Raw genomic sequence first — 23,087 nt, 5'->3', positions numbered from 1 at the left:
TGTGTGGACAAATTGACAAATTAAAGTAGAAGATCCATATTAATTGCTTAACATTGTGCATTTTCTCTTTTAATGACTGCAAGCAAAGATCTCTTATACGTAGCATTTTCGATCTATTACTTAACTGCTGAGTTATAAAATCGTAGCCTAGCCTAATCTTTGGCAAAGCAATTTGATGATACTTTGTAAAACAGTTTAATTTATGTCTCCCCTCTCTCCTTTCAGCTAAGTATCAACAGTGCCACTTCTGCATTCTCTGTTCTCACCTGGATGGTAACCCTGGGCCGTCCTCTCCTCCTCTTCATGCATGTTTCTGAGTGCATGAAGTTGTGAAGGTCCTACGTGTAATGCACATGTGATGCATCATCTTGTCATATATTCCTTCCTATACATTGTTTACACTTCAACTATGGAGATGTTCCATGCAAACTTCAATCACTGTTGGCAAACAATAGGGGGAGGTCAGACAAAATTCCACAATACTCCAAGTACAAACCTACTCATCCGGTTTCTCTGCTTATGCCAAGACTTAACAGACTTCAAAATTATCGTTCTTTGAATGACAGTTTGTAACAGAAATGTAAGTTTTTAAAAACTCTTTGCTGTTCATCTGTTTTAGCTTTTTTGTTTAACAAAAAAAGGCAAAAGAAATTACCTTCAGTTTCCTGGTGTGATCCTGGTTGAAACGGATGATATTTCACTGAAAGCTCTGTTGCTGTTTAACAATTAAAGGGATTGATATGTGGGCAGAATCACTTATGAATGTGGAAGCGAGAATCGGTGGGTTTGCTACTACCTAAAGTCATGTCTTTTTTGGTCAAACTGTGTAAACTGGAAAAATTCACGTCATTGACGAGTTTGATCACTTTAGGGTATACTTGCACTGTTCTGGTGAAATTTGCTGAATTTTTTGTTCCTTTCTCAAACCTATGCTCTTTTTTCTTCATTTTCTCCTATTTCTTTATTACTTTTGTTTGCTTCCTTTATATTTCTCTGTTTTTCATTCTTTTTTCTCTTTTTGTCTAGTAGTGTGAGAAAAGTGAAATTTGCATAATGAAGGTAAAATAAAAACAGGCCTTTTGGAGGTGGCTAAACTAGTGCTTTGATCATCTTCTGGGCCCATAAAAATGATGTCAAGAAGATTTCAAAAGTTTGTAATTCTGCTCGAGTTTGGACGTAGGGATCCTAACTATGTTGGAGGTATTAGAATTGTTTAAACTTAGAATAAAAGCAAGTAGGTTCCTACCGTACCTGCACCACGTCTTACTGATTGGTGCAGTTGCCAGGAGAGTACCAAGTTGGTCGTAGATCAGGATTTTGTGCAAAGGCACTTCCTTCTGCCTTGCAGGATGCGCGCCTCCTGTGTCATCACTGGCTAGTTTTCTGAAGTTAGAGAGGCCTGTGGGTGTTTTCCATTCTCCTAAGTGTTTGTTTTGAACTCTGTCTCTGTGACTTGTGCTTTTGTAGCTTCTCTCATGTGTCAGAGTAACATTATCTTCCTTCGAGGAGTTAGCATTTTCCTATTTAAAAAAAGGGGGGGGGCGGGCGGGATTGTCCCTGTTTTCTCTGTGCTTCTCATTTCTCCTTTGTTTACTCAGTTCCTGTGGGGCTTTTTCTCCTCCCTGAAATGCTTTATAGTGCATGGTATCTTCATCAGCGTTATTTTAACAATAGTAATTCACAAGCCTCAGAAGCCTATTTTTAAAGCAGAAGCAAAAAAATCCAAAAATCAACCCTCCCTCTTTTCTCTCATTTCACCTTTCTGTGTTGATTACTAATCACCTTAGATATTGTTGCTAGTGGATGTATGGTAGATGGATTGAAGCTTTTCTGATAATTATTACACGATTTAAAACAATATATATTTAAAATAAAATAAATATATACAGTAAATGTATTGGGCCATGTTAACCTGCCAATGAGATCTGTGAAAAAATAATGGCCTCATTTTTCCCTTTTTAATTTCTTTTACCTTTTTGTGCAGCAGCTATACGTGGCATACATGTATTTTTTAACAAAATAGGTATAGGGTGTTTGTTTTTTTTTTTTACACTTTTAGCATGTGGTGTTGAAGTATTATTACTGTAGATCAAGTTTGTCTTCCGCACTAAGACGTGAGGAAATTGTGATTTGTTCTCTCCACCACAGTTGAATTACACATTTATTAATTATCTTCTCTCATTTTGAAACACTGCAGTTTACCGTGGGACACTGTATATATTTCTTGCCATAATGGTAAATGACTGATTGATATATTTAAGAGTTAATAAATTTGTGATTTCTGCTGACAATGTGTCCATTTTTATTTTTAAGAGGTACTGTATTTATTTATGCACGTGTGACGCTGGCTAGTGCCAATGGCACTATATGGTCTCATTAGTCCATAATTTACCTTTGACATAAAGATGAAGCTACTGAACCGAGCTTCCTTCTAAGAACGTACTTGGTGATGATAATGACAAGTTACTGTGTGCACAAAATCTGTCTCTCCTAGGGAAATTTTTCTGAGAACAAAGCAGTTAAAACAAGAGTCCTAAAAATTTCTAAATGTGCCTTCCACTCCATCCTTCTCATGGCTGCTAGCTAGATTCCATTTTTAACCCAAATCTGACCATATAATACTTCTGTGTTATCATCTCCAATATATAGGCAAGCGCCTCATCTCCCGCTACCCCTCAACTTGAACTTGAGTGTACAGAAGTACTCAACTTCTTTCAGTTTATTAAAAGCACCACACGTTTATGTTTCTAGAATATTCTTCCCCTACTTCTTCAATCTAATTCTTACTCATTCCTTGAAATTCAATTTAGACTATCATCCCCTCCAGCAAACCTCCCTAGACCATGCTCTAAGCTCACTCTCTCTCTCTCTCTCTCTCTCAGTACTGACAATACTTTGTGTTCACCTCTTCTGCCAACCACATTGTTTTGGAAATACATCTTTGTGTGTTCTCTACTGGAGTAATGCCTCTCTAGGCAAGAACTGTGTGTTTGTATCCGTGGCTCCATATAAGAGCCAGGAAGGGAGACGTTGTTTGTTAGTAGTTGCTGAACCATGGCCAAACCATAAATGGGAAACTCACAGTGCAATCGGAGTCCTGGGTTTATTGTTCGGTTCTGTCGTTGTTGTCTTTGACACTCTGAGCAATTTGCCTCTTCCCTCTGAACCTTCGTTTTCGTGTTTATAAAATGAGAAGAAAAAAAACAATAAGGATATTGTGAAGGTTAGAGATAATAGGTACAGAGTACCTAGAATAATATTTGGTGGAAAATATTAAATGAAAGCAGCTCTAACTGTTCTAATCACTGATAGTAATACTCCCAGTGTTCTAGTTATTCCTTACTCAGAAGCGTATAGAACTCTTGTTTTGATATGAGCTGCCCTGTTTAGGTAGATTTACTGATCATTGCTAAGGATGTACTCATATTCAAATGTCTCAGCAGCAAAATGAGGAATAGCGAGGTAGTAATCTAGCCGAAAGTAGGGAAAATTAAATGGAGTAAATCAGTATATTCTAGGGAAATTCAAGGAATCTTAGCCTAAAGTAACTGAAATTTTGAACCTCTGTAAATAAAAACTATATATAATGTAAGGGTGAACACAGAAAGCACAACCTTTGAGTGATTTCATTAAATAAAATTCTACTGACTTCTACAAATGTTTGTTTCCATGGTCTCCTTTGTCAGATGAAAGTGAGAATATATATTTATTTAAAAAAAAAAAGGATACTGAATATCAGCACACTAAACCATGTGTCCGTGACCAGAACAATAAGCAGCCATAAACCACCTTGGCCCGAGAGAGAGCAGCACGAAGTATTTACGGTACTTCTGCTTTTCTGTCAAATAAAACAATTCTCAAAAGTAAGCTGAAATGTTCTCCTGAGGACCCGGCTTCTGACTTCACAGCAAGAAATAAAGCCATCTCTGCATCTCTGTCTACGCACCTGGCCTTCTCTCCCGTTGCTGTGGATAACTAGTTTGTGCACCTGGCAGAGGCCGACACCCTTCCCCCTCACACCTGCTGGCAGGCATCGCAAGTCTCCCCGCCGCACCCCGTCATCATAAATCACTTCCTCTACACTAGACATGCCCACCAACGCCCCGTTTCTTTCCTTCATGTCCAGACTCCTTGAAAGGCCTGCATGCGCTTGCTGTCTGCCACCTCTCTCCTCCTGTCCCCTTAAGCCCACCCTCACGAATCCACAAAGCAGTTTCTCCCAAAGTCACCGATGACCACCGTGTCATTCATTCCAGGGACGAATTTTCAGTCTTCATTTTACCTGCTCTCTCAGCAGCATTTGACACAGCTTCCTGTCTCAATCTTGAAACATTTTTCTCTTGTCCTTCAGACAATACACTTGCCCAACTTTCTTCCTACCGTTCTAGATGCTTCTTCCCAACCCAATCTCTAACTGGTCCCTTTTCAACAGCCTTTTAAATTTTGGAACGCTTCTAGTTTTTCTATATTCACTCACTCCCAGGATAATTGCACCCAATCTCAATGACTTTAAATTATGTTAATGACTCTCAAATACGTCGTTATCTCCAGCCTGGATCACTCTCTTAAACTCCAAACATGTAGATCCAACTGCCTACCTAAAATCTACATTGCAGACCTACTAGGCATCCCAAAATGTCCAAAGCCAAGCTTTTAATCGTCTGTGCCTAAAACCTGCTCCCCTTACAGCTGTTTCCATATCTCAAGAATTGGCAATTTAATTCTTCCTCTGATCAGGCCAGAAATCTTGGTCTCTCTTTTAATTCCTCTATTTGAAATCCTGTCATTTTTACCTCCAAATTATAACCAGAATCTGACCACTTCTGACAATGGCTTCTGCTACCTCCCTTGGGCCAGATCACCTTCGTGTTCTCTATACTATTGGAATAGCCCCCTAATTGGATTCTCAGCTACTCTTATCTCTCTTCTGTTTACTCTTGATGTAGCAGCTAGAAATGAGCCTGTTAAAATAGAAGTCAAAGCATGTCACTTCTCTGCACAAAACCCTCCAGTAGTTCCCCTTATCACTCAGAGTGAAAACCAAAGTCCTGAGAGTGGCCTTCGAGGCTGGACCTGATACTGCTCCCTGTTACCTTTATGGATGCTCCCACCTCAGGGCCTTTGCACTTGTCTTTTCCTGTGTTGAAACACTCTTCCTCAGAGATCCAGTGGCTGTCTCCTTCACTTACTTATTTGTCTGCAAAATATAGTCACTTTCTCAGTAAAGCCTTCCCTGACCATCTTATCCAAGACTTCAGACCTAACTCTCCTACAGGACACTTCATATCCTCCTTCCCCAATTTTTTTTTTCTCCTTACAATGACTATTTAACATATGGTTTCCTCATTTTATCTATTTTATGAGGGTGGAGATTTTTGTCTTTCTTGTTCATGATATATTCCCCGCTTGTAGAACTGTGTTTGGAACATAGTAGGTGCTTAATAATTTGTAGTTGAACAAATAAGTTAATGAATTGCTCTCCTCTTTTACAGTTAGAAAAGCTGAGGCTCCCAGCCCATATATGAGTTGCCTCAGAGTAACGCCAAGGGTTGTAAACTGCCTACATCATAATTACTTGAAGAAAGAAAAAAAAAAACTTTACTATAAAGAATAAACTTTCAGCATCAATGTACAAATTTGGAACTTTTTTAGGCTGCAAGGAACAGAAAACAATTCCAAATAGCTTAACAAGGAAAATACATTATTTCACAGAACGAGAGATGGATGAATTAGTTCTAGGGTTGATAAACAATCTGGATAAACAACCTGATAAATTCAGTGACAACAACATAAACATTTTTCAGCTTGCCCTTCCAAGGGTATAAACTTTATCATCCAGTTTAAAAGACCTCACGGTCCCAAAATACATGACATGGCTTCTAGTGACACATCCGGACAGGACAACATCCAATGGAAGGTTGTTGGATTGCTCTCTCTCTCCTCTACCTGCCACCCCTCAGCCCCCAGCAAAGAAATATTTCTTAGGTCACATGCCTTACCCAGTTCAGCTTAGACTGATAAGGACCTGCCCCAGGGCTAGGGGTGGGCTACTTCCCCTTAGATATGGGTGTCTACGGAAGGGAGGAGACCTGCACAGAGACTGGATCAAACTTTCAAAAAAAGTATAGGAACGAATATTGTCATATAACAAATACATTGGGAATGTCAAAAAAAAATCTTTGTTTTTATCGACCCCTTTAAAGCTGCTATTCTATGCATGTAATGAGAATGGTGAAAAAAGAAAAGGAAAATGAATCGTTATCTCCTCCAAACTCTACATCTCATCCACAGAAGCCTCTCTCTTGTGTTATATTCCTGATGTGCCCAGTAAATTCAGTGCTAGAGGATTCTCCCCCCACAGAACTCCTCGGGAGTAGGAAAGTTTAGTCATTTCACTCCACTGGAAGTTCTTCCAAGAACTCCAGTCCCCAAAAAAGGGCCCATTTAAGCCCTCCAGACACCCTGCCCAAACTTCAGTGAAAACCTCGGAAAAAAAAAGAAAAAAGTAGAGAACACTTGGTGCCTGAAACCACATTTAGTGATCAATTTCTTCAGTGCTGTTTTTCTTTTTTTATCACTTTAAATAAGTAAAGTAGGAAAGTGGGGGTGTCGAGCCCGGGGAGTGTAACAACTAAGTAAACATCAGAGACCTTATTCACCATCCACCCACTGGATTCTGCTCCACAAAGTGAACAAAAGAACAGGCAGTTCATCTCTAGAACCTGTTCCTGCGGGGTCTGAAGCAACAGTTTGCTGTTGTGTGGGAAGAACTGATTTGTGATTACATGGTATGTGTACAATGCTCTCTTTGTATCACAGTCACAAATATAGGTGACTCAGAGGCATCTTCCACTGAAGATGGGGTTGGTCACCACAGCCTTTCTTCCAAAAGCCTTAATTCTCAGACTTTACCTTCCTTTCATATTTGCTCTTTGAATATATTCATAAGCACCTCTTCACCCCCAAACAAAAGAACTAGATTCCCTATTACTCCAACTATGAGGGAGGGGCTCCCTCTAGGGTGCGGGGCTAAGAGGACAAATTTGAAAAGTGACCACTGATCTCACGCTCCCGCCTCCCCTCATCCAGTTTGTAAGAAAATTAGCTCATCCACCTTGAGACCACTCTGCTAAAAGATGAAACGCTGAATATACATAGGCATAAGCTTACATATATATGAAGAGACAGGGAGAACGAAGTGCTTTGGGACGGCAAACAGGCACCGGGCTGGCAATGGAACGTGATGAGTGGGAAAGACAAAACAAAACTAAATACCCTCACAGGCAGGCAACAAGAACAGAAGGAAACACTGACCAAGTACCTACTCTGTCACAGGCTCAGTGATAAAAATTGTCCCAGGAGAGGGCCCCTTGCCAGGAGATGGCCGCTGTGGGCGTCTACCTTGTTCCTAAACTGGCTGCCCTGCTCTCTGACTCATGCTAAGGCCACCAAACTCCTTAAAATTTACACAGGTAAACATATCTCACACTCGGTAGACGTCAAGAAAGCGGTCTCTCACCACCCAATCTGTTACCATTCCCGAAGAGCCGTCCCCAGGGTTTGAGGCATGGAGGCTGCAGAAGCCTCCTTGCCTCGTACTGTTTCCCCCTGAACAACGCAGGTCTGAAGAGCACGGATCCACTTACATGTGGATTTTTTTCAGTAGTAAACATGACACCACTGCAGGATCCTGGCTGCTGGAATCCTCAGATGCAGAACTGCAGATATGGAGGAACCGTGTATATGGGGAAAGCTGACTATAAATTATGCAAGGATTTCCGACTGCATGGAGAGTTAGCATCCCTAACCTCCGTGTTGTTCAAGGGTCAACTGTATAATGTTTCCTATATGATTTCTACGCTGATTCAATGATGCCACTTGGCAGGAAAGAAGGAAAGAGGGAGTGAAAAGAAAGAGGGATTATGAAGCTCCAGATCCCAGCAGCCTGAAACCTCAAGTTTCTCTTTTGAGTTAATCCCACCTTTGTGCTCCACATTCACTCTTTTTTACTTTTTTGTTTTTAACATATCTGTTAAAAGCATGAATACACACACCCTCCCAAGAACAAACACTAATTCTTCCAAGACAGAAAGTGATAAAAGAAATTTTCACATATTGAGATATGGAGAAGTCATTCTGGCTTATACATGAGTTAACTTCCGTTTGATGCTAACTAAAACAGCCTGTTTGTGGCCTATCAAACATACACCATACATCTGCTTTAATTATTAGAGAAAAAGACACAATGACCATAAATAAAGAATATCCACGTTGGACTTCACTGGTGGCGCAGTGGTTAAGAATCCACCTGTCAATGCAGGGGACACGGTTTCAATCCCTTGTCCAGGAAGATCCCACATGCCACAGAGCAACCAAGCCCATGCACCACAACTACTGAGCCTGCGCTCTAGAGCCCGTGTGCCACAACTACTGAAGCCTGCGCACCACAACTACTGAAGCCACGCACCTAGAGCCTGTGCTCCGCAACAAAAGAAGTCACCCTAATGAGAAGCCCGTGCACCGCAATGAAGAGTAGCCCCCGCTTGCTAGAACTAGAGAAAGCCCATGCACAGAAGACCCAATGCAGCCAAAAATTAATAAATAAGTAAATAAATAATTTTTTTTAAAGTCTATATTAAAAAACAAAGATTAAGGGCTTCCCTGGTGGTGCAGTGGTTGAGAGTCCACCTGCCGATGCAGGGGACACGGGTTCGTGCCCCAGTCTGGGAAGATCCCACATGCCGCGGAGCGGCTGGGCCCATGAGCCATGGCCGCTGAGCCTGCGCATCGGAGCCTGTGCTCCACAACGGGAGAGGCCACAACAGTGAGAGGCCCGAGTACCGCAAAAAAAAACAAAAACAAAAACAATATGCTCCTATACCATTACTTTTAGTAACCTCATACTAAACTATTTACCCAAATGATATACCATTACTTATTTAACCAATTCTCTATTGGTGAACATGCATGTTTCTTTTTACTTTTATTCTATCAACAATAAGTAATGAACATCCTTGTAGCTAACTTTTTGCACAGATCCTTGATTATTTCCTTAGAGAAATTACCAGAGAAGAAAATACTGAGTCATCCATTTAATCTTAGCCTCACAAAAACAGTTATGATTTATAGGGAAGAAATTATCAGAGAGGGGAGGAAACAAGATGGCGGAGTAGAAGGACGTGCTCTCACTCCCTCTTGCGAGAACACCAGAATCACAACTAGCTGCTGTACAATCATCGACAGGAAGACACGGGAACTCACCAGAAAAGATACCCCACATCCAAAGACAAATGAGAAACCACAATGAGAAGGTAGGAGGGGTGCAATCACAGTAAAATCAAATCCCATAACTAGTGGGTGGGTGACTCACAGACTGGAGAACACTCATACCACAGAAGTCCACCCACTGGAGTAAAGGTTCAGAGCCCCACGTCAGGTTTCCCAACCTGGGGGTCTGGCAACGGGAGGAGGAATTCACAGAGAATCAGACTTTGAAGCCTCGTGGGAATTGATTGCAGGACTTTGACAGGACTGGGGGAAACAGAGACTTCACTCTTGGAGGGCACACACAAAGTAGTGTGCGCATCAGGACACAGGGGAAGGAGCAGTGACCCCAGGGGAGACTGAACCAGACCTACCTGCTAGTGTTGGAGGGTCTCCTGCAGAGGCGGGGTGTGGCTGTGGCCCACCGTGGGGACAAGGACACTGGCAGCAGAAGTTCTGGAAAGTCCTCCTTGGCGTGAGTCCCTCCAGAGTCTGTCATTAGCCCCACCAAAGAGCCCAGGTAGGCTCCAGTGTTGGGGTGACTCAGGCAAAACAACCACCAGGAAGGGAACCCAGCCCCACCCATCAACAGTCAAGCAGATTAAACTTTTACTGAGCTCTGCTAACCAGAGCAACTATCAGCTCTACCCACCACCAGTCCCTCCCATCAGGAAACTTACACAAGCCTCTTAGGTAGCCTCATCCACCAGAGGGCAGACAACAGAAGCAAGAAGAACTACAATCCCGCAGCCTGTGGAACAAAAACCACATTCACAGAAAGATAGACAAGATGAAAAGGCAGAGGGCTATGTACCAGATGAAGGAACAAGATAAAACCGCAGAAAAATAACTAAATGAAGTGGAGATAGGTAATCTTCCAGGAAAAGATTTCAGAATAAAGATAGTGAAGATGATCCAGGACCTCGGATAAAGAATGGAGGAAAAGATCGAGAAGATACAAGAAATGTTTAACAAAGACCTAGAAGAATTAAAGAACAAACAGACAGAGATGAACAATACAATAACTGAAATGAAAACTACACTAGAAGGAATCAATAGCAGAATAACTGAGGCAGAAGAACGGATAAGAGACCTGGAAGACAGAAAGGTGGAATTCACTGCCGTGGAACAGAATAAAGAAAAAAGAATGAAAAGAAATGAAGACAGCCTAAGAGACCTCTGGGATAACATTAAACACAACAACATTCGCATTATAAGGGTCACAGAAAGAGAAGAGAGAGAGAAAAGACTCAAGAAAATATTTGAAGAGATTATAGTCAAAAACTTCCCTAACATGGGAAAGGAAATAGCCACCCAAGTCCAGGAAGTGCAGCAAGTCCCATACAGGATAAACCCAAGGAGAAACATGCTGAGACACATAGCAATCAAATTGGCAAAAATTAAAGGCAAAGAAGAATTATTGAAAGCAGCAAGGGAAAAATGAAAAATAACATACAAGGGAGCTCCCATAAGGTTAACAGCTGATTTCTCAGCAGAAACTCTACAAGCCAGAAGGGAGTGGCATGATATACTTAAAGTGATGAAAGGGAAGAACCTACAACCAAGATTACTCTCGCCAGCAAGGATATCATTCACATTCGATGGAGAAATCAAAAGCTTTACAGACAAGCAAAAGTTAAGAGAATTCAGCAACACCAAACCAGCTCTACAACAAATGATAAAGGAACTTCTCTAAGTGGGAAACACAAGAGAAGGAAAGGATCTACAAAAACAAACCCAAAACAATTAAAAAAATGGTCATAGGAACATACATATCAATAATTACCTTAAACGTGAATGGATTAAATGCTCCAACCAAACGACACAGGCTTGCTAAATGGATAGAAAAACAAGACCCATATATATGTTGTCTACAAGAGACCCACTTCAGACCTAGGGACACATACAGACTGAAAGTGAGGGTATGGAAAAAGATATTCCATGCAAAAGGAAATCAAAAGAAAGCTGGTGTAGCTATACTCATATCAGATAAAATAGACTCTAAAATAAAGAATGTTACAAGAGACAAGGAAGGACACTACATAATGATCAAGGGATCAGTCCAAGAAGAAGATATAACAATTATAAATATATATGCACCCAACATAGGAGCATATCAATACATAAGACAACTGCTAATAGCTATAAAAGAGGAAACCGACAGTAACACAATAATAATGGGTGACTTTAACACCTCACATACACCAATGGACAGATCATCCAAAATGAAAATTAATAAGGAAACACAAGCTTTAAATGACACAATAGACCAGATAGATTGAATTGATATTTATAGGACATTCCATCCAAAAACAGCAGATTACACTTTCTTCTCAAGTGTGCATGGAACATTCTCCAGGATAGATCACATCTTGGGTCACAAATCAAGCTTCAGTAAATTTAAGGAAATTGAAATCATATCAAGCATCTTTTCTGACCACAACACTATGAGATTAGAAATGGAATGAAAGGGAAAAAAACGTGGAAACCACAAAAACATGGAGGCTAAACAATACGTTACTAAACAACCAAGAGATCACTGAAGAAATCAAAGAGGGAATCAAAAAATACCTAGAGACAAATGAAAATGAAAACGTGATGATCCAAAACCTATGGGATGCAGCAAAAGCTGTTCTAAGAAGGAAGTTTATAGCTATACAAGCCTACCTCAAGAAACAAGAAAAATCTCAAGTAAACAATCTAACCTTACACCTAAAGGAACTAGAGGAAGAAGAACAAACAAAACCCAAAGGTAGCAGAAGGAAAAAAATCATAAAGATCAGAGCAGAAATAAATGAAATAGAAACAAAGAAAACAATAGCAAAGATCAATAAAACTAAAAACTAGTTCTTTGAGAAGATAAACAAAATTGATAAACCATTAGCCAGACTCATCAAGAAAAAGAGAGAACTCAAATCAATAAAATTAGAAACGAAAAAGGAGAAGTTACAACAGACACCACAGAAATACAAAGCATCCTAAGAGACTACTACAAGCAACTCTATGCCAATAAAATGGACAACCTGGAAGAAATGGACAAATTCTTAAAAAGATATAATCTTCCAAGACTGAACCAGGAAGAAACAGAAAATATGAACAGACCAATCACAAGGAATGAGATTGAAACTGTGATTAAAAATCTTCCAACAAAAAAAGTCCAGGACCAGATGGCTTCACACGTGTATTCTATCAAACATTTAGAAAAGAGCTAACACCCATCCTTCTCAAACTCTTCCAAAAAATTGCAGAGGAAGGAACACTCCCAAATTCATTCTATGAGGTCACCATCACCCTGATATCAAAACGAGACAAAGATGCTACAAAAAAAGAGAATTACAGACCAATATCACTGATGAATACAGATGCAAAAATCCTCAACAAAATACTAGGAAACAGAATCCAACAACACATTAAAAGGATCATACACTATGATCAAGTGGGATTTATCCCAGGGATGCAAGGATTCTTCAATATATAAAAATCAATCAATGTGATACACCACATTAACAAATTGAAGAATAAAAACCATATGATCATCTCAATAGATGCAGAAAAAGCTTCTGACAAAATTCAACACCCATTTATGATAAAAACTCTCCAGAGAGTGGGCATAGAGGGAAGCTACCTCGACGTAATAAAGGCCATATACGACAAACCCACAGCAAACATCATTCTCAATGGTGAAAAACTGAAAGCATTTCCTCTAAGATCAGGAAAAACACAAGGATGTCCACTCTCACCACTATTATTCAACATAGTTTTGGAAGTCCTAGCCACAGCAATCAGAGAAGAAAAAGAAATAAAAGGAATCCAAATTGGAAAAGAAGAAGTAAAACTGTCACTGTTTGCAGATGACATGGTACTCTACACAGAGAATCCTAAAGATGCTACCAGAAAACGACTAGAGCTAAGCAATGTATTTGGTAAAGTTGCAGGATACAAAATTAATGCACAGAAATCTCTTGCATTCCAATACACTAATGATGAAAAATCTGAAAGAGAAATTATGGAATCACTCCCATTTACCATTGCAACAAAAAGAATAAAATACCTAGGAATAAACCTACCTAGGGAGACAAAAGACCTGTATGCAGAAAACTATAAGACACTGATGAAAGAAATTAAAGATGATACCAACAGATGGAGAGATATACCATGTTCTTGGATTGGAAGAATCAATATTGTGAAAATGACTATACTACCCAAGGCAATCTACAGAATCAATGCAATCCCTATCAAGTTACCAATGGCATTTTTTATGGAAGTAGAACAAATCATGTTAAAATTTGTATGGAGACAAAAAAGGCCCCGAATAGCTAAAGCAGTCTTGAGGGAAAAAAACGGAGCTGGAGGAATCAGACTCCCTGACTTCAGACTACACTACAAAGCTACAGGAATCAAGACAATATGGTACTGGCACAAAAACAGAAACATAGATCAATGGAACAAGATAGAAAGCCCAGAGATAAACCCACGCACCTATGGTCAACGAATCTATGACAAAGGAAGCAAGGATATACAATGGAGAAAAGACAGTGTCTTCAATAAGTAGTGCTGGGAAAACTTGACAGCTACATGTAAAAGAATGAAATTAGAACACTCCCTAACACCATACACAAAAATAAACTCAAAATGGATTTGAGACCTAAATGTAAGACCAGACACTATAAAACTCTTAGAGGAAAACATAGACAGAACCATCTATGACATAAATCACAGCAAGATCCTTTATGACCCACCTCCTAGAGAAATGGAAATAAAAACAAAAATAAACAAATGGGACCTAATGAAACTTCAAAGCTTTTGCATCGCAAAGGAAACCATAAATAAGACGAAAAGACAACCCTCAGAATGGGAGAAAATATTTGCAAAGGAATCAACGGACAAAGGAGTAATCTCCAAAATATATAAACAGCTCATGCAGCTCAATATTGAAGAAACAAACAACCCAATCCAAAAACGGGCAGAAGACCTAAATAGACATTTCTCCAAAGAAGACATACAGATGGCCAAGAAGCACGTGAAAAGCTGCTCAACATCACTAATTATTAGAGAAATGCAAATCAAAACTACAATGAGGTATCATCTCACACCAGTTAGAATGGGCATCATCAGAACATCTACAAACAACAAATTCTGGAGAGGGTGTGGAGAAAAGGAAACCCTCTTGCTCTGTTGGTGGGAATGTAAATTGATACAGCCACTATAGAGAACAGTGTGGAGTTTCCTTAAAAAACTAAAAATAGAATTACCATATGATCCAGTAATCCCACTACTGGGCATATACCCAGAGAAAACCATAATTCAAAAAGACACATGCACCCCAATGTTCGTTGCAGCACTATTTACAATAGCCAGGTAATGGAAGCAACCTAAATGCCCATCGACAGACGAATGGATAAAGAAGTTGTGGTACATATATACAATGGAATATTACTCAGACATAAAAAGGAACGAAATTGAGTCATTTGTTGAGACGTGAATGGACCTAGAGACTGGCGTACAGAGCGAATAAAGTCAGAAAAACAAATATCGTATATTAACACATGTATGTGGAACCTAGAAAAATGGTACAGATGAACAAGTTTGCAGGGCAGAAGTTGAGACACAGATGTAGAGAACAAACGGGGGAAAACTGCAGAGGGGTGGGGATGGTGGTGTGCTGAATTGGGTGATTGGGATTGACATGTATACACTGATGTGTATAAAACTGATGACTAATAGAAACTGCAGTATAAAAAATCAAACAAAAAAATACAATTAATACTAAACTTTCTTTAGGTTATTTGTATGGAAATATGTTAATATAAATGTTTCAGATATTACATGAAATTTCTAAAAATCTTATATGTTCTGGTATAATGTTACAAGTCATAATTCTAGTTATTATTTTAAAATGTATATCTCAGAAATAACTAAATTTCCTTGTCAATTGCATTATTATGAACTTTCATCAAATCTTTACCGTGGTCATTTTTAAGTCTCTTGTCATTTACAGACAGTCCTGGGTGTACTCTGATGCTTTTGCAAAAATGTTCCCATAAAAGGGTTTCATCTTCAAGGAATTCATGGAAAAGACTCTGACGAGTACCGGTTTCTGGTAACTGACTATACTGCTGACCTGAATGAATAAGCATTTTCAGAACTCTAATGGAAAACTGATGAATTCATAAAAGTGCTAACAAAAGATCAGGATGAAAAAAAATTAACGGGACTGAGTGAACTGATGAGGATGATTATAATTTTTGTGACTTTCTGTTTGAATAATAATAAAAAAATCCCACAAGGACTCAGAGGCAAAAAATATACAAATCAATTTTCACTGCAAAGTAAAGGACCTGTTACAGTGGAGGATTACTGGACTGAATGTCAATATTATGACATAGTATGAGTGTGTTTCCTGTTTGGTAATTGCAATCATTGTTGCTTTTGTTGTGGTCATCCATTTACAATGCTTGGTGTCAGTTTATTTATCTCTTGTAAAAATAAAATACAGTATGTGTGTGTGAAAAAAATTATCAGAGAGATTAAATTACATATCCAAGCTCACTCAGTGACAAAATTTTATCTCAAATCCAAGTTTCCTCATTTCATGTCTAGTATACGCTCCACTGTCCAATCATCTGAAGTTCCCTTAAGCCCCCATGCTCTACTCTGGTCACCATAGTGGAAGGACAAGGTACCACATAGGAGGGAAATTCCAGAACACTCTTACTATTCATAATTTTAGTTTTGAAATACTTGTTCTTTCAACTTGATTACATTCATCTCCAGATCTTCCTACACATGGACCTTGCTGTTTAGGCCCTGTTTGGGCTTTTATTCCTTTTCTTTTTTCACTTCCACTTGTCCTTTAAAATTGACATATCTATTTTTCTAGAGATCATTTAGGTTGCTGTTAAATACTATTGGGGCTGGCAAGTTCCCTTAGACAGGCCTAGGAAGTCCTGATGGAATTACTCAGCCTGGATAATCAGTCTGGTAACTACAGATGGGTGAAAATGACTATGAACACTCAAAAGGATCCAAGATCCTTTGAAACTTCCCTTTGTTATTCTTGTTCTATTAGTTAGGGTTTTCTAGAGAAATAGAACAAATATGATATATGCATATATAAAGAGATTTATTATAAGAAATTGGCTCACATAATTATGGAGACTCAGAAGGCCCATGATCTGCCATTGGCAAGCTGTAGTCCCAGCTCAAAGGCAGTCAGATGGGAGGAGCTCCCTCTTACTAGAGGGAGAGTAAGCGTTTTTATTCTATTCAGGCCTTCAGTTGATTGGATGAGACCCACCTACATGAGGGAGAGCAGCTTGCTCTACTCAGACTGCCAATTCAAATATTAAACTCATCCAGAAACACCCTCACAGACACACTCAGAATGACATTAACCAAATATCTGGGCACCCCATGGCCCAGTCAAGTTGACACATAAAATTAACATAAACACCAGTCTTAGCAGTAATAGAGAAAAAAACTGTCTGATTTTTCAAGAAGACCAGATAAATTGACAGCTTATAGATGGCATCCAATCTAGTAGCCAATCTTGTGAGTAATAAGCCCCAAGAATTGGCAAATAGCTATTACCAATTTTAAATGTGGAATGAAAATGATGAATTTATGAAACCTAGAACAATGTTTCTCAAACACTTGAGTCTTTGGACACTTTGTACCCTTAAAAGCAACTGAGAAACTCATAAAGGTATTGTTGATGTGGGTATGTTTATTGACATTTACCAAATTAGAAATTAAAACCAAAAAAGGTTTTCAAACATGATAATATACAAGCACACCATCTATTAGACCTTAGAGCAACGATGTCACCATATGTCATGCAACCTCTAGAAAAATCTACTGCCATCATGAGAGAATAAAACAGGCAGTTAAGACTTTAGTATTATTATGAAAATAGTTTTGACCTTATGTAAACCTTGCTAATGTCTCAGGGACCCCTCAGATATTCTCGGGTCACGCTGAGAACTTCTGGCCTAGAGGAAATAAGAAAAAAGTGTGGAGTAACTAATCAGAAATGCAGTAATGTTCCTGAAGTCTTCACAAACAGAAAGCTATTTGCAATCCACTCTCCCCCAGTACATTTATGATGATAAACACAAACAGTGATTAGATACTAAACAGAGAATTAATTAAATGTAGGATGAGAACAAAGTGAAGGTTACCACTGATTAATAGGATAAGATGTAAAAAAGATTTGGACAGAAATAAGGAGGAAAAAATGCAGCCAAAGACAGAAATTGACTGTATGAATATGACACTTGGAGGATGGGAGAGAGAAGAAGTCAAGCATCCAAAATTAAGTATGTCAAGATGGAATATCAGGGGTTGAATTTACCGTCCTGAATGAAACAATTTTAAAAACAGACAAAACAGTTTAAAAGCAAACCATGGTTTTCAGGCATTAGGTATTAGGTGCCACAGGACAGTGACCTCTGAGAGATAGGAAGAAACAAGGTAAACCCTATGATTACCCAAGTTCACTGCCTGGAGAGAGTTTCCAGCCGTAACACAACATGAGGGTGGGGGCCCAAGAATTACTCAATTAGTCTCCTTGAGTTGAGGAGAAGGAGGTGTGAGAACAGGGAGGCCAAGGCAAGTAGAATTCACAGGACCAAGTTCCAAGAAGAAGAGTGCTGTGGAGATTTGCAGAGGATCCGCTTCAAGTCTTCAGGTGAGTAATGATTAGCAAGTATGGGGGGAAATACCTGAGAGCTAATCATGAGGGGTCACATAGGCCTGGGAATAGTTTGTGCTTTCCCTATCCAGAGTGGGAAATCCTTGTAATTCACAGGCATCAGATAGAGTACTCAAAAGTGCACTGCTCTTGTAGTGGAAGAAAATTAGCCCTACAGGATTTACTGATCCCACCTAACAGATCATTAAAAAAAAAACTCAAAAAGAATCAAACTCTTTCCAAGTAACTTAACTGAGCCCCAGAAAAAAAAATTTTTAATAATTACAAGAGTACAAAATACCCAGCAATAAATAAGGTAAAATTCACTGTGTCTGGCATACAATAAAAATCACCAGGTATGCAAAGAAGCAGGAAAACACAAACCATGTTCAGAAGAAAAATCAATAAGATGAACAGATCCAGAGAGGGCACAGATGATAAAATTAGTAGACAAGGGCATTAAAACAGTTACTGAACTTCTTGTGTTCGAGAAAGTAGAGGAAATGTTGAGAATGTTAAGTAGAAATTCAAATATATATAGGAAAAGGTCCAAAAAGAACTTCTAGATATAAACATGACAATGTCTGGGATTAAAATACACTGGATGGGATTATTAGCACATTAGACACTACAAAAGAAAAAATGAATGAACTTAAAGACAAAGCAGGGTTTCCCTGGTGGCGCAGTGGTTGAGAGTCCGCCTGCCGATGCAGAGGACACGGGTTCGTGCCCCGGTCTGGGAACATCCCACGTGCCACGGAGCGCCTGGGCCCGTGAGCCATGGCCACTGAGCCTGCATGTCTGGAGCCTGTGCTCCGCAACGGGAGAGGCCACAACAGTGAGAGGCACACACAATGCAAAAAAAAAAAAAAAAAAAAAAAAAAAGACAAAGCAATTGAAACTATGCAAAATGAAGCATAGAGAGAAAAACTGAAAAAGCATGAGCAGTAGTTTAATGTGCTGTGAGCAACTTCAGGCAGCCTAATACATGTATACTTGAAATCCCCATAAAAGAAGAAGAATAGGAGGAAATAAAAAACAAACATTTGAGGAAATTATTGCCAAAATTCCCCATATTTGATTTTAAAAATATAACCATATCACTATGGTTGTGTATTTTCTCCATATGATGTGTATTTTCTCTGTATTTCTTGTGCTTGGGGTTCATGGGCTTCTGAATCTGTCAGTTATATGACATAGGACTGGGTGGGGGGGACAATTGCAGGAGCAAAGTCCTTGAAAGGAGATGGGATCCAGTGCCCCAGAAGAAGGGTTGCCTTAGATGGAAGCACTGGCAGACCTTTTATATAACAGGAAGAAAAGTGGAGAACAGTAACTCACTACATACAGGATCGTAGGTTTTAGACGGGCAGCATGAAATTCTCTTCACTTTTTTCCTACTGTTTCAATTAAATAGGAAGCAAAACCCCCAGCTTAGTGAGAGGATGGAAAATGGGATATTAGGCTTTGAGAAGGGAGGAAAAGGTAGGAAATATTGTTGAGGGAGGGAGAAGGAGAAGAGGGAGCAGGCTAGGGAAGTGTACTTGTGTTGACAGTAAGTTCTGAGAGCCCACTAGGGTTTATGGTCACAAATAAAATATGAGACAAGTCAGCACAGTGAAATGTTTTTCTCCTGTCATGTTCATCTGCGTGGGTGCTGGTATAGAGCAAATCAATAGTTGGATTTTGTCAGCTTATGCAAGGCAATTATCAAAGACTTCAGTTGAGCAGGTACATATGTTAACATTTGAAACATTAATAGAAGCTTTCTAGAAGAACTAAAGAAGAGATTCAGGTAGACATGTGGGAAAAAATGAAAGGCTAAAATGTCATGATACATTCAGAAACCTACAAGAAGTTTAGTGTTGCTGAAGCAAAAAGTAGAAGAGCAGGGAATGTATTAGGAAATAATACTAGAGAGATTGGTGGTTTAGTGTTTTCTCCTGGCAGGTAAATCTACTAAAAGTAGCAGATAGCAAAGGACATGCAATATCATGTATGGTAAGAATAACGGAACTTATACATAATGGATAAAGAGACATTAAGGAGTTGTGATGAACCTTCCCAGACACAAAAGTTAAGGACCAGGCGGTTTCATTGGTGCATTCTTACCAAACATTTAAAGAAGAATTAATACCAATCCATATCAAACTCTTCTAAAAAACAGAAGATTAGGAAACACATCCAAACTCACTTTATGAGGCCGGTGTCACCCTGATACCAAAACCAGACAAAAACACCACAAAAAAAAGAAAAACACAGGCCAATATCCCTGATGAACACAGATGCAAAAATCCTCAACAAAATGTTAGCAACCAAATTCAATAATATATTAAAAGAATCATAAAATACAATCAAGTGGGATTAATTCCAGGGATGCAAGGAAGGTTTAACATAAGAAAACTCAATCAACATGACACATCACATTAACAAAATGAAGGGTAGAAACCATACAATCCTTTCAATAGATCAGAAAGAGCATTTGACAAAATTCAACATCCAGTAATGATAAAAACTCTCAGCACAGTGGATATAGAGGAAATGTTCTTCAACATAATAAAGTTCATATATGGCAAGCCCACAGCTAACATCATACTCAATGGTGAAAAGCTGAAAGCTTTTCCTTTAAGATCAGGAAAAAGACAAGGATGCCCACTCTCACCACTTTAATTGAACATAGTATTCAAAGTCCTAGGCAGATCAATTAGGCAAGAAAAAGAAACAAAACTCATCCAAATTGAAAAGAAAGAAGTAAAACTGTTACTATTTGCAGATAACATGACATTTTATATATAGAAAACTCTAAAGACTCCAACAAAAAACTGTTAGAACTAATTAACAAATTCAATAAAGTTGCAGGATACAAAGTCAATATATGAAAATATGTTGTGTTTCTATATACTAATAATGAACTATCAAAAAGAGAAATTAAGAACACAATCCCACTTACAATTGCATTAAGAGAAAATACCTAGAAATAAACTTAACCAAGAAGGTAAAAATCTTTATACTGAAAACTACAAGACATTGATTAAAGAATTTGAAGACATAAATAAATAGAAAGAAATTTGGTGCTCAAGGATTGGAAGAATGTTGTTAAAAAGTTCACACTGCCCAAAGCAATCTACAGATTCAATGCAATCTCTATCAAAATTCCAATAACATTTTTCACAAAAATAGAACAAAAAACCCTAAAATTTGTATGGAACCACAAAGACCCTGAATGGCCAAAGCAATCTTGAGAAAGAACAACAAAGCTGGAGGCATCATGCTCCCTAATTTCAAATTATATTCAAAGCTATTATAATCAGAACAATATGGTATTGGTATAAAAACAGATATATAAATTAACTGAACAGAAGAGAGTCCAGAAATAAACCCATGCATATATGGTCAATTAATTTATGACAAAAGAGCCAAAAATATACAATGGGAAAAGGACAATCTCTTCAATAAGAGGTGTTGGAAAACTGGACAGATACATGCAAAAGAATGAAAATAGACCACTATCTTATACCATAAACAAAAATTAACTCAAAATGGGTTAAAGACTTGAATATAAGTCCTGAAACCATAAAGCTCCTAAGAAGAAAACGGGTGATAAGCTCCTTGACACTGGTGTTGGCAATGATTTTTTTGGATTTGACACCAAAAGCAAAGGCAACAAAAAATAAACAAGTGGGACTATATCAAAAAAGTTTCTGCAGAGCAAAGGAAACCATCAAGAAAATGAAAAGGCAACCTACCAAATGGAAGAAAATATTTGCAAATCACCTATCTGATAAGGGGTTAATAGCCAAAATATATAAAGAACTCAAACTACTCAATAACAACAACAATCCAATAAAAAAGTGGGCAGAGGACCCAAATAGATATTTTTCCAAAGAAGACATACAGATGGCCAACAGGTACATGAAAAGATTCTCAATGTCACTAATCATCAGTGAAATACAAATCAAAACCAAAATTAGATATCACCTCACTCTTGTTAGAATGGTTATTATCAAAAAGACAAGAAATAACAAGTGTTGGTGAGGATGTGGAGGAAAGAGAACTCTTGTGCACTCTTTTTGGGAATGTAAATTGGTGTGGCCACTATGGAAAACAGTATGGAGATTCTGCTAAAAATAGGGTACTCAGAGGAAACAAAAACACTAAATCAAAAAGATATATGTACTCCCATTTGCACTGCAGCATTATTTACAATATATGGAAGCAACCTAAGTGCCCATCGAAGGATAAATGGATAAAGAAAATGTGCCATATATATAGCCATATATATATATAATGCTCTTCAGTCAAAAAAATAAGGAAATCTTGCCATTTGTAACAACATGGATGGACTTTGAGGGTGGCATGCTAAGTGAAATAAGTCAGAGAAAGACAAATACCACATGATCTCACTTATACGTGGAATCAAAAAAAAAAAATACAGCTCATAGATACAGAGAACAGATTGGTGGTTGCTAGAAACAGAGGGTGGGGGTGGAGGAGGGTGGTAGGGGAAATGGGTGAAGGGAGTCAAAAGTGCACACTTCCAGTTATAAAATAAATGTCATGGGGAAGTAATGTACAGCATGGTGACTGTAGTTAATCACACTGAACTGCATATTTGGAAGTTGCTAAGAGAGTAGATCTTAACAGTTCTCATCATGAGAAAGAAACACTGTCACTATGTATCATGATGGATGTTAACTAGACATACTATGGTGATCATGCTATAATATATACAAATACCAAATCATTATGTTGTTTATCTGAAACTAATATAAGATTTTATGTCAATTATACCTCAATTAAAAATTTTTTTAAACCATGTATGTCATAGGACACAACAAAGTAAACTGGGAAATTACAAATGTTCTTGCTTCTGTATCTGATATGCATTTTCTCCAGTTGTTGTGATCTCATTTGATTTTTCATATTAGGTTTGCTTTGAGAAGTGGTTTTCCAAAATTGACTAGTCTAGTAATAAAATGTACTACTTCTCAAAAAAAAATTGGAATGATTTGGTTAGTTTTGTACTTTAGAGAGATCACTCTGGCAGCAGTGTGGAGCATATATTGAAGTGGGTCAAGATTAGAGATGTGGATTCTGGGGTAGGCAAAATAATAACCCTTCAAAGATGCCC

General features: G+C 38.5%; 1 protein-coding gene across 6 annotated transcripts in view; it reads left to right on the top strand.

The window, feature by feature from the left end:
• CAMK2D (calcium/calmodulin dependent protein kinase II delta) overlaps positions 1–633 on the top strand; it is a 280,888-nt gene extending 280,255 nt beyond the window's left edge. For 4 of the 6 annotated variants that reach the window (XM_029235094.1, XM_029235099.1, XM_029235098.1 and 1 more), the window contains one exon: positions 226–384. Coding sequence is in view for 1 of the 6 variants with exons in the window: in XM_029235096.1 (XP_029090929.1) it covers positions 226–229 (4 nt within the window). In the remaining 5 variants the exon portion in view is untranslated. Of the gene's footprint in view, positions 1–225 lie in introns of all 6 variants that reach the window. The other 2 variants (XM_029235093.1, XM_029235096.1) reach the window with 2 other exon arrangements.
• The last annotated feature ends 22,454 nt before the right edge of the window (positions 634–23,087 follow it).

This window comes from Monodon monoceros, unplaced genomic scaffold (assembly GCF_005190385.1).
Source record: "Monodon monoceros isolate NGI ecotype Baffin Bay Population unplaced genomic scaffold, NGI_Narwhal_1 Super_Scaffold_20, whole genome shotgun sequence".
Taxonomy (NCBI): Eukaryota; Metazoa; Chordata; class Mammalia; order Artiodactyla; family Monodontidae; genus Monodon; species Monodon monoceros.
The sequence above is the reverse complement of the archived record's forward strand: the minus strand, read 5'-3'. Positions and strand labels throughout refer to the sequence as shown.